At 30.7% G+C, this 12,617-nt stretch overlaps 3 protein-coding genes across 3 annotated transcripts; all 3 read left to right on the plus strand.

Annotated features, from left to right (window-relative positions):
* The first annotated feature begins 4,496 nt into the window (after positions 1 to 4,496).
* Positions 4,497 to 4,946, plus strand: LOC136061840 (transcription factor MYB1-like). Its single transcript, XM_065760191.1, has 2 exons — positions 4,497 to 4,626; positions 4,726 to 4,946. Exons 1-2 carry the CDS (start codon positions 4,497 to 4,499, stop codon positions 4,944 to 4,946), a joined length of 351 nt encoding a protein of 116 aa, XP_065616263.1.
* Positions 4,947 to 6,791: 1,845 nt separating this feature from the next.
* Positions 6,792 to 12,228, plus strand: LOC112022357 (transcription factor MYB1). The gene is made up of 3 exons (XM_065760192.1): positions 6,792 to 6,972; positions 7,072 to 7,259; positions 11,468 to 12,228. Exons 1-3 carry the CDS (start codon positions 6,843 to 6,845, stop codon positions 11,684 to 11,686), a joined length of 537 nt encoding a protein of 178 aa, XP_065616264.1. The 5' UTR covers positions 6,792 to 6,842; the 3' UTR covers positions 11,687 to 12,228.
* Positions 11,700 to 12,080, plus strand: LOC136061841 (uncharacterized). The gene has a single exon (XM_065760193.1). It carries the CDS (start codon positions 11,700 to 11,702, stop codon positions 12,078 to 12,080), a length of 381 nt encoding a protein of 126 aa, XP_065616265.1.
* Positions 12,229 to 12,617: the final 389 nt, after the last annotated feature.

Here is a 12,617-nt window from a genome sequence, read left to right on the forward strand (position 1 = left end):
ATAACAAGATTGCACCAAAAATTAAGCTCAACACAGACAAAATCCTTCAGAGCTAAGACTCACATCAGAATTTGCATATGCACAGCACAACCCAATCAAAACCCTTGAGAATCAAAGTAAACCAACATCAAAAAAATTGCATCAAAATTGCAAACAGCCTAAAATAAATCATTGACCCATATTAGAAATTGCATCAAAATTATCAAGCAACCAAGCAAAAAATGAAAATTCTTGAAAAATAAGTAAACCCCACATCAGAATTTGCATAAAAAATCATCTAGAAGCAAAAATTCTTCAAAATCAAATCAAACCCACATCAAAATTTGCACAGTCAAACTGATCATGCTGAACACTCCGGCGGCGGACCTCGCCCTCACGAACCTCGCTTACTGCTCTCATAACGATTTTCATGGCTTCGCCGCTTACTGCTCGCACGCCGATCTTCATGGCTTCACCGCTTACTGGCACCAAGCTCTACCTTGCCTCCATCGCCGATTCCTTTGTCCTTTGCCAATTCCTTTGTTCTTTCTGGGTTTTGTTTTGAACTGGGAATTGGAGTTTGATTTGAGGTGCAAAGAGAGAAGAAAGAAGATTTTTGGGTTTGATTTGAGGTGCAAAGAGAGAGAAAGACGTTTGAGGTTGAGGGAAAGGAGCTGGGAATCTGATCTAAAGAGGAAAGAGCGCCGATTGGGAGAGAGAGACAAATCGTGAGGAGAGAGAAAAGTCGAATAAAAAATAATAAACGCATATGCAACATTTCGTCCATACCGTGGCATATTTGTATCATTACTGTTCAATGTTGCAAAAATTATAAGATTTAGAACATCTGATAAATGAAGTTTTTTGGTGTTTGGTGTGCTAAATGTGCCAAATATTTGGCATTTGGCACATTTAGCGCATCTAGTGTGGATGCTCTTACTGCATCAACTTTCTTCATTTCAACAAATCTCGTACAAGTTACTGCATCACCCGTACGTACATACGTCGGTGTCACTGGGATCAATCAAATTAATAACAATGATGTACAAGTGATGTTGGAAGAAATCTCACTTCCGAAGGGAACAAGTCATGGCTGTGATCTAAAACAAACTTAGTGACATGCCATTCTCATGGAAAAATGTCAAATGACTTTTGCAATGTGATTTTTAGATGAGCTTTGTATCCACATCTTGTAGGTATCCTATTTCGCTGATCCTTAGATGAATCCACTCTTTTTAATTGTTGTCTATGTTCTCGGTGATAAAAGAAATCACGTCTTACATTTTCTCCATTTTTTGTGACAAAACAACCTTTTCGAATTGTAAAATCATATCGATTTGCATAATTTTTATGGAAAAATGAAAGCCTCTTCGTCACTAAGAAAACATTGACCAACAAAAGGTTCAAACTCATCTTCTATTGAATTAATACATTCATTTTCTTCAATAACTCTTATTTCTTCCATTGGATATTCATTCCAAACTACTAATTCCTCCCCATAAATGTCATTATTTTCTCCATCATTTGGAAGCTCATTTAAGTCAACACGATTCCTTGAAACACTTTGATAAATCTCACTTGCAATTACAATATCATACATTTGTTCTATGTTGTAACAAGGATTAAAAATAAATAAATAAATAAATCAACATCATATTCAATTATAAATGAAATATAAACTATAAATAAAATAGAATAGAATAAAATAGTATACGTGAGGAGGATTTGTTCCAAGCCTGCAAGCAATTTGTCCGCTCTGGGGCCGAAGGACCCGCACAGCTTTGTTCCTTCAAGCGGCATGAGCAATTTTTGAGATTTGCTCCCACATCGAAGAAAGATGCGCTCCACTCATGCCTTGTAAGCCTTAGCTGAAGGCAAGAGTGCACCACTACAACTGCTCATGTTGCTTGAAGGAACAAAATCGTGCAGGTCCTTCGGCCCTAGAGCGGACAAACTGCTTGTGGGCATGGAACAAATCCTCCCCCACAGTATACCTTCTTGAAGTAATTCATTCAAGTCAAAACAACTCATTGGAACTAATTGATGAATCTCACTTGCAACAAAATTCTCATCCATTGATTCTACAATAATTTAACAAAAATGATAAATAAATATTAACATCATATTTCAATATATTTGAAAAATAAATTAAGAACAAAAAAAATATATGTACCTTATTTATAATTTCTTGAACACTATATTCTTGTAGACATTCTTTAATCATTCATTGAATTCTTCTCAACAAAATTCTCATCCATTGATTCTACAATAATTTAAAAAAAATGCTAAATAAATATTAACATCATATTTCAATATATTTGAAAAATAAATTAAGAAAAAAAGAAATATATGTACCTTATTTATAATTTCTTGAACACTATATTCTTGTAGACATTCTTTAATCATTCATTGAATGCTTCTCAACAAAATTCTCATCCATTGATTCTACAATAATTTTAAAAAAATGATAAATAAATATTAACATCATATTTCAATATATTTGAAAAATAAATTAAGAAAAAAAGAAATATATGTACCTTATTTATAATTTTTTGGACACTATATTCTTATAGATATTCTTTGATCATTCATTGAACTCTTCTTTCTTTCTGGTCTTTTTGTTGAACATTGAACTATTCTTTTAGTTTTTTTTATGATATTGGTAAAGTGGAGAAGAAGAAAAAGTAAATATTGGTAAAGTAAGTATTGGTAAGAGATGAAATAAGAAATGAAGAGAAATTGCCAAAAGATCATTTTTGTCTTGCTAAAAAAATTGGAGGACAACATTGTCATTTTGTTTTGTTAGATGCGGCTTGTTAAAAAAAGGGTAAAATATCATTTTCGTCCCTAAACTATCACAAAAGTTCGGTTTTCGTCCCTAAACTTTCAAAAGTTCTATTTTCGTCCCTAAACTATCACAAAAGTTCGTTTTTCGTCCTTAAACTTTCAAAAGTTCTATTTTCGTCTCTAAACTTTGCCAAACGTATTGATTTTCGTCTCTCCCACATCAGCACTCTGTCAAGCCACGTCAGCACTCCGTCAGAACTTTTTAAAGTTTAAGGACGAAAATAGAACTTTTGAAAGTTTAAGGACGAAAAACAAACTTTTGTGATAGTTTAGGGACGAAAATAGAACTTTTGAAAGTTTAGGGACGAAAAACGAACTTTTGTAATAGTTTAGGGATGAAAATGATATTTTACCCTTAAAAAAATTAGAGGACAACATTGCCATTGTCTTGTCAGATCAAAAAAGTACTCCTTGTTTAGTTTATTTCAAGTTCCTATGCAAAAGGCCACCATTATCATTGACATAACCATGCATGCCTTAAAATCAAATACAAAGTACAAGCACTATTATTTTTGTCCGGGGAGGGCACACGGTGAGGGTTTGGATAGGGTTTTAAGTTGCGGTGCGTTTCTGCTTTTTCTCCCTTCTTCTTCTTTTTTTTTTTTTTTTTTTTTGGCCGGATTTCTTGACTTTTTAGAGACAAAAAACTTTTTCTCCCTTCTTCTTCTTTTTTTTTTTTTTTTTTTTTGGCCGGATTTCTTGACTTTTTAGAGACAAAAATTACTGTGCATAAACAGTGTGTGCTGTTTACGCACTGTTTATGTACTATTATACATTAAAAATAGGACCTACAATATTATTTATTTATTTAAAAATTATTTTGCTATAATGTTTTGAGTAACAATCAGTTTTCAGTAACTTTCAATAATAATAAATTGTATCTAAACAAACTCATAATAACAAATACCTTAAAATCAAGAGTTGTGTTAACGGATACAGTAAATTACCCATTAACAACAACTTTTTTATTTATTTATTTTTCTTTTGGTACAGTTGTACAGTTTTTTATCATCTTTTATAACTTTTTGCAGCTTTATGTTATTTTTTACCCATTTTTACAACTTTTTGAATGAAAGTACATCCTTAACCAGCACCATACCCATACATTTGCCTAAAATCAAATACAAGGTACAAGCACTATTATTTTTATCAGGGAGGGCACACGGTAACAAATGCATTAAAATCAAACAAAAGTTACACGCACTATTATTTTTGTCAGGGGAACGTGTCTTCAACAGGCGGCGTAGACCCCGCCCCCCTGCTCCTGCTGTATTTGGTGGGATCAGGAAGAATGACAGCCCATCACCAATTTTGGAACTGTCAAATCCAATGGTGTCGACAGGGAAGGATGGGAGAAACGTAGGTGAGCTTCTAATTAGCATAGACAGCCCAACCAACACTCATATATATATATATTTTTATGCAATAATTCACTGCATAATGAGTTTTAAAACAAAATTGTGCCAAATTATAATAATTTTTTTTTGATGAATATAATATTATTGTTATAATTAATATATATAAATAAAATAATAATTTCATTCGTGTCAAGCTTCTGTTGTACATGTATATAATTAAGAAGGTTTGGAGCTCCTTGTGAAGTGGGAGAGTAGTGGAAACAAAAGCCTAAAAGAGAGAGAAAATAAAAAAAGTGTTGTCAGAGAGCAGAAATGGGAAGGAGGCCATGCTGTGCAAAAGGTGTAATAAGAGGAGCATGGTCTGCATGGGAAGATAAGATCCTTATAAACTACATTAAAATCCATGGCGAAGGGAAATGGACAGACCTGCCTCAAAGAGCTGGTTCTAACTTCTAACAATATGCTCTATATATTCTCTCTTCTCTCAAAATGGTTCTCTTTTGTCGATTATTCACACTGACACTTACTTCTTATTTTGTAGGGCTGCGGCGATGTGGGAAGAGTTGCCGGCTTCGTTGGATGAATTATCTAAGGCCAGATATCAAGAGAGGTAACTTTTCTGAAGATGAAGAAGATCTCATTATCAAACTACATAAGCTTCTTGGTAACAGGTATGGGAAATTTTCTTCTTCTCCTCTAGAGTCAGCTCAATATAATTTGAGAATTGAGGCCATAAATTTAAATAATGGTTTTTATATTTAAATATAGATTAAATAAGTTATTCATAAAAAAAATATAAATTAAATAATTTTATTTAATATTAATTAAGTCAAGATTAATTTGAAGATTGAAATATATTATTTGATGAATAGATACTAACTGAACTAAAGTTAACTTAATTTGATGAATGTATTAGTGTAGTTCAAGCATAAAATTTAACAAGGTATCGCATGATTTAGTAAAGTTGTAATTTAATTTTTAAATTTATATTTTAGTATTAAGAAAGTAAAGATTGTTCAATGTATGACTATTTAGGAGATTAGGTGGCTAATGTTAATAGTCTACGGTGTAAGATATTAGTTTATGAAAATTAAAGTCTCAAATTAATAGAGGAAATTAATCACCATTGATGAACTAGCACATTTTCAACGATTTTCCCCCCAAACATTATAAGATTTCAATTAGGTTAAGTTTTTATTGGTCTAGTATTTTGGAGGCCTTGATGGAGATCAGAAAAAGAAAATATGAAAGCTATTACAAATTTTACTATTTTTTTGTGATTGGTAGCACATTTATTTGTAAGTGTTGTGAAATAAATTTATAATAACCTTAGCATCACTCATGAGAAAAATAGTGCATAACTGTTTAAAATATCATAAGATTTGGGCATTTTTATAATGTAGGGTGCGACATTTTTTTATGAAAGGGTGGAAATGTTTTGTAGTGGGGTCCTTAGGCCTTGACCTTGTGCTGGTCCTGTGCTTCTTCTTCCTTCAATTTATAATTTACTTCTTTCATCTTTCTCATTCAATGTTAGAAAATATTAGTAGTGATTAATTGACAAAGTAATTCTTTGCCACCCCCAAAAAGATAAGGAAAATAATTTTAACCACAAGAAAAAGGAGTTAACATTTAGTAAATGTGCAATAAAGTACAATGAAAAGCATATTAAAATTATAGAATTTCTTTTAGAGATATACAACTTGTTGTGTGAAAGTGCCTCTGTAAATATTCACACATAAGATTGATTATGAAAAATGTTATAAAATTTAGAAAGATTTCCAAAACAAATATAAAAAAGAAGATAAATTGAAAGAAAAATAGATACAAATATATATTAAAAAAATACTAAGGATAAAAAATAGGTCTAAGTATTCATAATTTATGCTAATTTGATACTTTAACTTCACTATTTTCACACTTGTGAATATTTCTTACATGTCTACAATTTTAAATCTATGTTTTTAACTCTACTGTAACCAGATTATCTTGGCATGTACTTTACTATTTGATATCTAAAAATATTCACTCATTACAGAATGTTCAACCATTAATCTTTCAATTAATTTGCATATAGTTATGTAAATGTATCAATTGTTTCCTTAAAGTTCACAATAAACAATTAAACCAATATTGTCTTAGTTTTACTATTTTTTTTTACCAAAAAAAAAAAAAGTTTTTAAAAAATGATTCGGGTTCGGGTCGGGTCGCTGGTCGGGTCGGGTTGACTCGCAAAAAATACCGGTCGGGTCACGGGTCAACCCGTTTTTGCTTCGGGTAAAAAAAATCGGGTTCGGGTCGGGTATTTTTCGGGTCGGGTCGGGTCGGGTCAAAAAATTCTGACCCGTTTTGCCATGTCTACTTCTAATTAGCATAGACAGCCCAACCAACACCCATATATATTTTTATGCAATAATTCACTGCATGATGAGTTTTAAAACAAAATTGTGCCAAATTATAATAATATTTTTTTTGTTGAATATAATATTATTGTTATAATTAATATATATAAATAAAATAATAATTTCATTCGTGTCAAGCTTCTGTTGTACATGTATATAATTAAGAAGGTTTGGAGCTCCTTGTAAAGTGGGAGAGTAGTGGAAACAAAAGCCTAAAAGAGAGAGAAAATAAAAAAAGTGTTGTCAGAGAGCAGAAATGGGAAGGAGGCCATGCTGTGCAAAAGGTGTAATAAGAGGAGCATGGTCTGCATGGGAAGATAAGATCCTTATAAACTACATTAAAATCCATGGCGAAGGGAAATGGACAGACCTGCCTCAAAGAGCTGGTTCTAACTTCTAACAATATGCTCTATATATTCTCACTTCTCTCAAAATGGTTCTCTTTTGTCGATTATTCACACTGACACTTTCTTCTTATTTTGTAGGGCTGCGGCGATGTGGGAAGAGTTGCCGGCTTCGTTGGATGAATTATCTAAGGCCAGATATCAAGAGAGGTAACTTTTCTGAAGATGAAGAAGATCTCATTATCAAACTACATAAGCTTCTTGGTAACAGGTATGGGAAATTTTCTTCTTCTCCTCTAGAGTCGGCTCAATATAATTTGAGAATTGAGGCCATAAATTTAAATAATGGTTTTTATATTTAAATATATATTAAATAAGTTATTCATAAAAAAAATATAAATTAAATAATTTTATTTAATATTAATTAAGTCAAGATTAATTTGAAGATTGAAATATATTATTTGATGAATAGATACTAACTGAACTAAAGTTAACTTAATTTGATGAATATATTAGTGTAGTTCAAGCATAAAATTTAACAAGGTATCGCATGATTTAGTAAAGTTGTAATTTAATTTTTAAATTTATATTTTAGTATTAAGAAAGTAAAGATTGTTCAGTGTATGACTATTTAGGAGATTAGGTGGCTAATGTTAATAGTCTACGGTGTAAGATATTAGTTTATGAAAATTAAAGTCTCAAATTAATAGAGGAAATTAATCACCATTGATGAACTAGCACATTTTCAATGATTTTCCCCCCAAACATTATAAGATTTCAATTAGGTTAAGTTTTTATTGGTCTAGTATTTTGGAGGCCTTGATGGAGATCAGAAAAAGAAAATATGAAAGCTATTACAAATTTTACTATTTTTTTGTGATTGGTAACACATTTATTTGTAAGTGTTATGAAATAAATTTGTAATAACCTTAGCATCACTCATGAGAAAAATAGTGCATAACTATTTAAAATATCATAAGATTTGGGCATTTTTATAATGTAGGGTGCGACATTTTTTTATGAAAGGGTGGAAATGTTTTGTAGTGGGGGCCTTAGGCCTTGACCTTGTGCTGGTCCTGTGCTTCTTCTTCCTTCAATTTATAATTTACTTCTTTCATCTTTCTCATTCAATGTTAGAAAATATTAGTAGTGATTAATTGACAAAGTTATTCTTTGCCACCCCCAAAAAGATAAGGAAAATAATTTTAACCACAAGAAAAAGGAGTTAACATTTAGTAAATGTGCAATAAAGTACAATGAAAAGCATATTAAAATTATAGAATTTCTTTTAGAGATATACAACTTGTTGTGTGAAAGTGCCTCTGTAAATATTCACACATAAGATTGATTATGAAAAATGTTATAAAATTTAGAAAGATTTCCAAAACAAATATAAAAAAGAAGATAAATTGAAAGAAAAATAGATACAAATATATATTAAAAAAATACTAAGGTTCTGTTTGGTTGGAGGGATGGAAAAGTGAGAAGATAGAAAATGGAGAGGAGATAGAAAAGTGAGAGGATAGAAAAAATTTAGTTTTATCTCATATGTTTTTGGTTGGGAGAATGGAAAAGCGGAGAGATGGAAAACTATGAAAAATGAAGTTGATATAAATTTATAATTATGTCCCTATTAAATAAAACAAAAATATAGCACAATTTTTTTTACACTTATTTATTTAAAAAGTTATATATGGATATTACACTTTTTTTTTTTTAAGTTATTATTTTAAAAGACAGAAGCCAGATCCAAAACTGGTGGGGGGAAAAAAAAAAAGAAGGAAACTATTAAAGAAATTGATAAAAACAAGAAGAAGACAAAAAGTGAGATTAGTGCTAAAAATCCAAAGAAAAAAGAAACCCAAAACAACGAAGTGAACGAACAATGAATAGAAGAAATAGAAATAGACAAAAGATGAAAAAGACAAAAGATGGGGCAAAAACAAGAAGACGAAAAAGAAATAATTAAAAAAAAAACATGAAATAAAAAATGTAATGAACAACATGAACCAAAAAACAAGAAAATATTATTAAGTAGGTTGAAACAGAGTCAAATGCCAACAGTTACCTAAGATTTTCATGTTCAACGTTACAAAAAGAGGAGCAAAAATGTAATTGATTGGGTTTAAATAAAGTCTCCTAATTTTTTTCTCCAAATTAGAGTGATAGGATTTTGATGGGCCAAGATATAAAACACCTAGACCCCACCAAAATTTCTTTCTACTCTCCATCCCAACCAAACACCCATTTCACCTTCTTTTTTTTTTTAATTTTTATCCTCCCTATTTCACCTCCAACTAATTGAGGCCTTAGGATGCCTTAGGCCTACCTTCATTGGAGGTGATGAAGATAAAATATCAATAACAAATATGAAGATATAAAGAATGCATTCTCACAAAACTCAAATCCTCAAATACACCTATAGACCTCTTGTAAATAACAAAGACTATAATTTTTTTTTTTTTTACTCTAGTTCTAGTTTGTCACAACGGAACCTTCAAAGATATATCTTCCTATTCTAATAGTGGCACACTACAAGAGATATCTAGGGTTAAAAACATGATTCTAGCTAATTCAAACTACCAAAAATCAACTTAATAACTTTACATTCAAGCCATATGATAACTCAACAACCATCCAACCTTAACTCCAAATTTTCAAGGTTGGTTATAGATTAAAATAGATTAACAGGGGCTACATGTTATTGTTGTTCTTCTTATTTTCCCTATTTGAAGTCATATTATCCATTATCTTTTTAATTGATGTTATTCTTTATTCTTTTCAATAATGTTAGTTTAAGTCTTTCTATAGGTTTTTTCGCTCTCTTGACTTGAAACTAACTCATCCATCCTGGTGTATTAATCATTCTCCTTCTTTGCATACGACCATACTCTCTCTCTCTCTCCATAGGTAAATAGCGTGGAATGAGGGATGTGAGATTTGAACCACAAACATCACAAAAAATGTCATCATTGTTGGGTTATCACCTGAACCCCTCTCATTTTTTAATCAACCAAAAAAAAAAAAAAAAAAACCTATCTCTAATGTTTTTGAAAGGTATAATGTGAATAATAGATGATGTTGAAGTAAACTTTTATTTTATTTTATTTTTATTGACCTTCCAAAAAATGAAATTATGAGATTCATAGATTGGCACCTAAGTTTTGGTATTTAATTATTCAAGGTCTTTTTCAGAAAGATATTTATTTTCATTAGTGAGAAAAGCCGTTTTTGAAAGACAAAGCCTGCAGTATTTAAGGCCCAAACATTCATAATTATTTATTTTACCAAAACCTAGATGTCGATATGTTGCGGGGGAAATATGATTTGAAACATGAGAAATGCTTAGAACAAGGTTTAATGATGTCAATTCAAAAATCTTTATAGTCCAATAATTGAAACAAGAATCTCTACCACTAAATCCACTATTTCCTTCTAAAGTTTTAATTAGCTATAAGAAATGAGGTATTAAAAAATCAAATAGCATTGCTTTTACTATTAAAAAAAATTATATAATATTATTAAATTCAAAGTGGTCACACTCAAACTTCAAGAATTTCCAAGTGTTAGTTTGCATGGAAAGTGAAAATACATCGAAGTGTTAAGTTAATGTGCTCACAAAATTGATGACATATATATAGGTGTCCACTAAGATTTTGATTGATTTACAACCCTATTTTTTTACTTAGGAACAACAACCTTATTCATAATACGATTAGTGAAATAACTTTTTGGAAAAAAGAAGAAGAAGTTAAATAACCCTTTTTACCCAACTTGCTCTAGTAACATGTTGTTATTGGTATATAATGACATTTTGTGTTTAAAACAATGTTAGCAACAAGCTCATGTAAAATAAATGTTTCACCAATTTCAACTTACCACCTCAACAATATTAGAGATATAATTTTTTCCATGACTTTATGAGATGATAAGTTGACTAAATTGTTCAAAATGTTATATGCTTAACAGTGATCTTCGTATATAATATTGTATACGCTTTTTATTAACTTCTTCTGAGTAAACCAAAATATATTTTAGATTAAAAAGAAAACTAAATATATTATTATATTATTATATTATTATTATTATACGATAAAAAACACCTTTTTTATTATAATAATGTTATGATGAAATGATAAACAAAACCTTACACATTGCCATTAGTTTCAAATTTGATAATATATATATAGTGATAAGTTTAACAAGTATTAAATAAAAGATCAACATAAGTAACAGTAAATTTAATTTGAGAAAGAATTTATAAAATCCACAATTGTGCAAATCATAAACAAGTGAAAGAAACTCATTTTGCATGCGAGAGTCTTTAATTCAATAGTTACAAAAGAGGATGAGATATTTGAACCCTAAATATTTTCATTAGAAATATCATAAAGTGTCAGTCAATTAATTGCAGAGAATTCACATAGATTATATGTTTTTCTTTTTCTTTTTCTTTTTCCTTTGGGTCAAGGAAAATTCCCCTCCCTCCTCCCAAATGTCACACTATAAAGGATAAATTAATGTGCTTACAAACTAGATGTTGTGTAATGAGTGTTGCAGTTGGTCAATCATTGCTCGAAGATTACCAGGACGAACTGACAATGAGATAAAGAATTACTGGAACACCATTTTAAGCAAGAGAGTGCAAGGTGACAAGACTCATGAACAAAGTAGTAGAATATTAAAATCCATTGGAAGGATAGGAAAGTTGACATCAGACTCCAATCATGGAATAAAACCGTTGCTCACCCTGTGATTCGACCAAAAGAATGCGGTGCACAAAGGTTATCCTCCCATGGCAACCAGATAATAATAATCAAATGTTCAATGAAAATATAGTTTCTTATGGGAATAGTAAAAACCTATTTCCTTCAGTTCAGCCAGAGAATAATATCTCTGACTTTCTAATAGATTTGGATATAAATCACCTTTTGAGATCGGATGTGACAAATTCAGATGGCCACCAAACCAATGTACAAGACAATGTGTTGGATTTGCCAGTTTCTGGATGCGATGCCAAGCTTAAAGATTTAATGGATGAAGGGAAGCCTGAGAATTGGAGGGCTACTAATCCTTTTCAGCCAAATGAAGCTATGGATCTTAACACATTGGCATCTTTTCTGGATTTAGAAGATACATGGATTAGTTGAAAGTAAACAAGATACATAAATAATCCCATTATCTTCATGAATAATTCGGTGCCCATTGTTGTTAGCATTTTCTTATGTTGTGGGTTAGTATAGTCATCTATGTGTATCTAATTAAATCATGAATAGTTGGAGTGTATTTTGCTTGGCATCCGTTGAACCCAATAATTGATAATGCTCTCCACATGTTAATATTAGACATTTTTTAGTTGCAAATGTATTGGTTTAACCGATTAAAACCCAATACATTAATACTCTCATATACCAAATATATAATACACACTCACATATATGCACTATATATTGTGTTAGTGGCATTGTTACCCAATTATGTGTTTGTGATTGCAAATGAAGAGGTTTAATTCACCTTCGTCACACAAACACAACCATTCTTGACATTGTAGGAACTTGTGGCTTCTTCCTCTCATTCTCATGGCGAGTTTCTCAACAGTTGTGTTATGTCTACCTACAATTTTTTAAAATAAATATATACTAGTGATATTTGAGAGTTTGGTAAATTGTTTTTAGTTTTCACCCCCT

This window comes from Quercus suber, unplaced genomic scaffold (assembly GCF_002906115.3).
Source record: "Quercus suber isolate HL8 unplaced genomic scaffold, Cork oak 2.0 scaffold_357, whole genome shotgun sequence".
Taxonomy (NCBI): Eukaryota; Viridiplantae; Streptophyta; class Magnoliopsida; order Fagales; family Fagaceae; genus Quercus; species Quercus suber.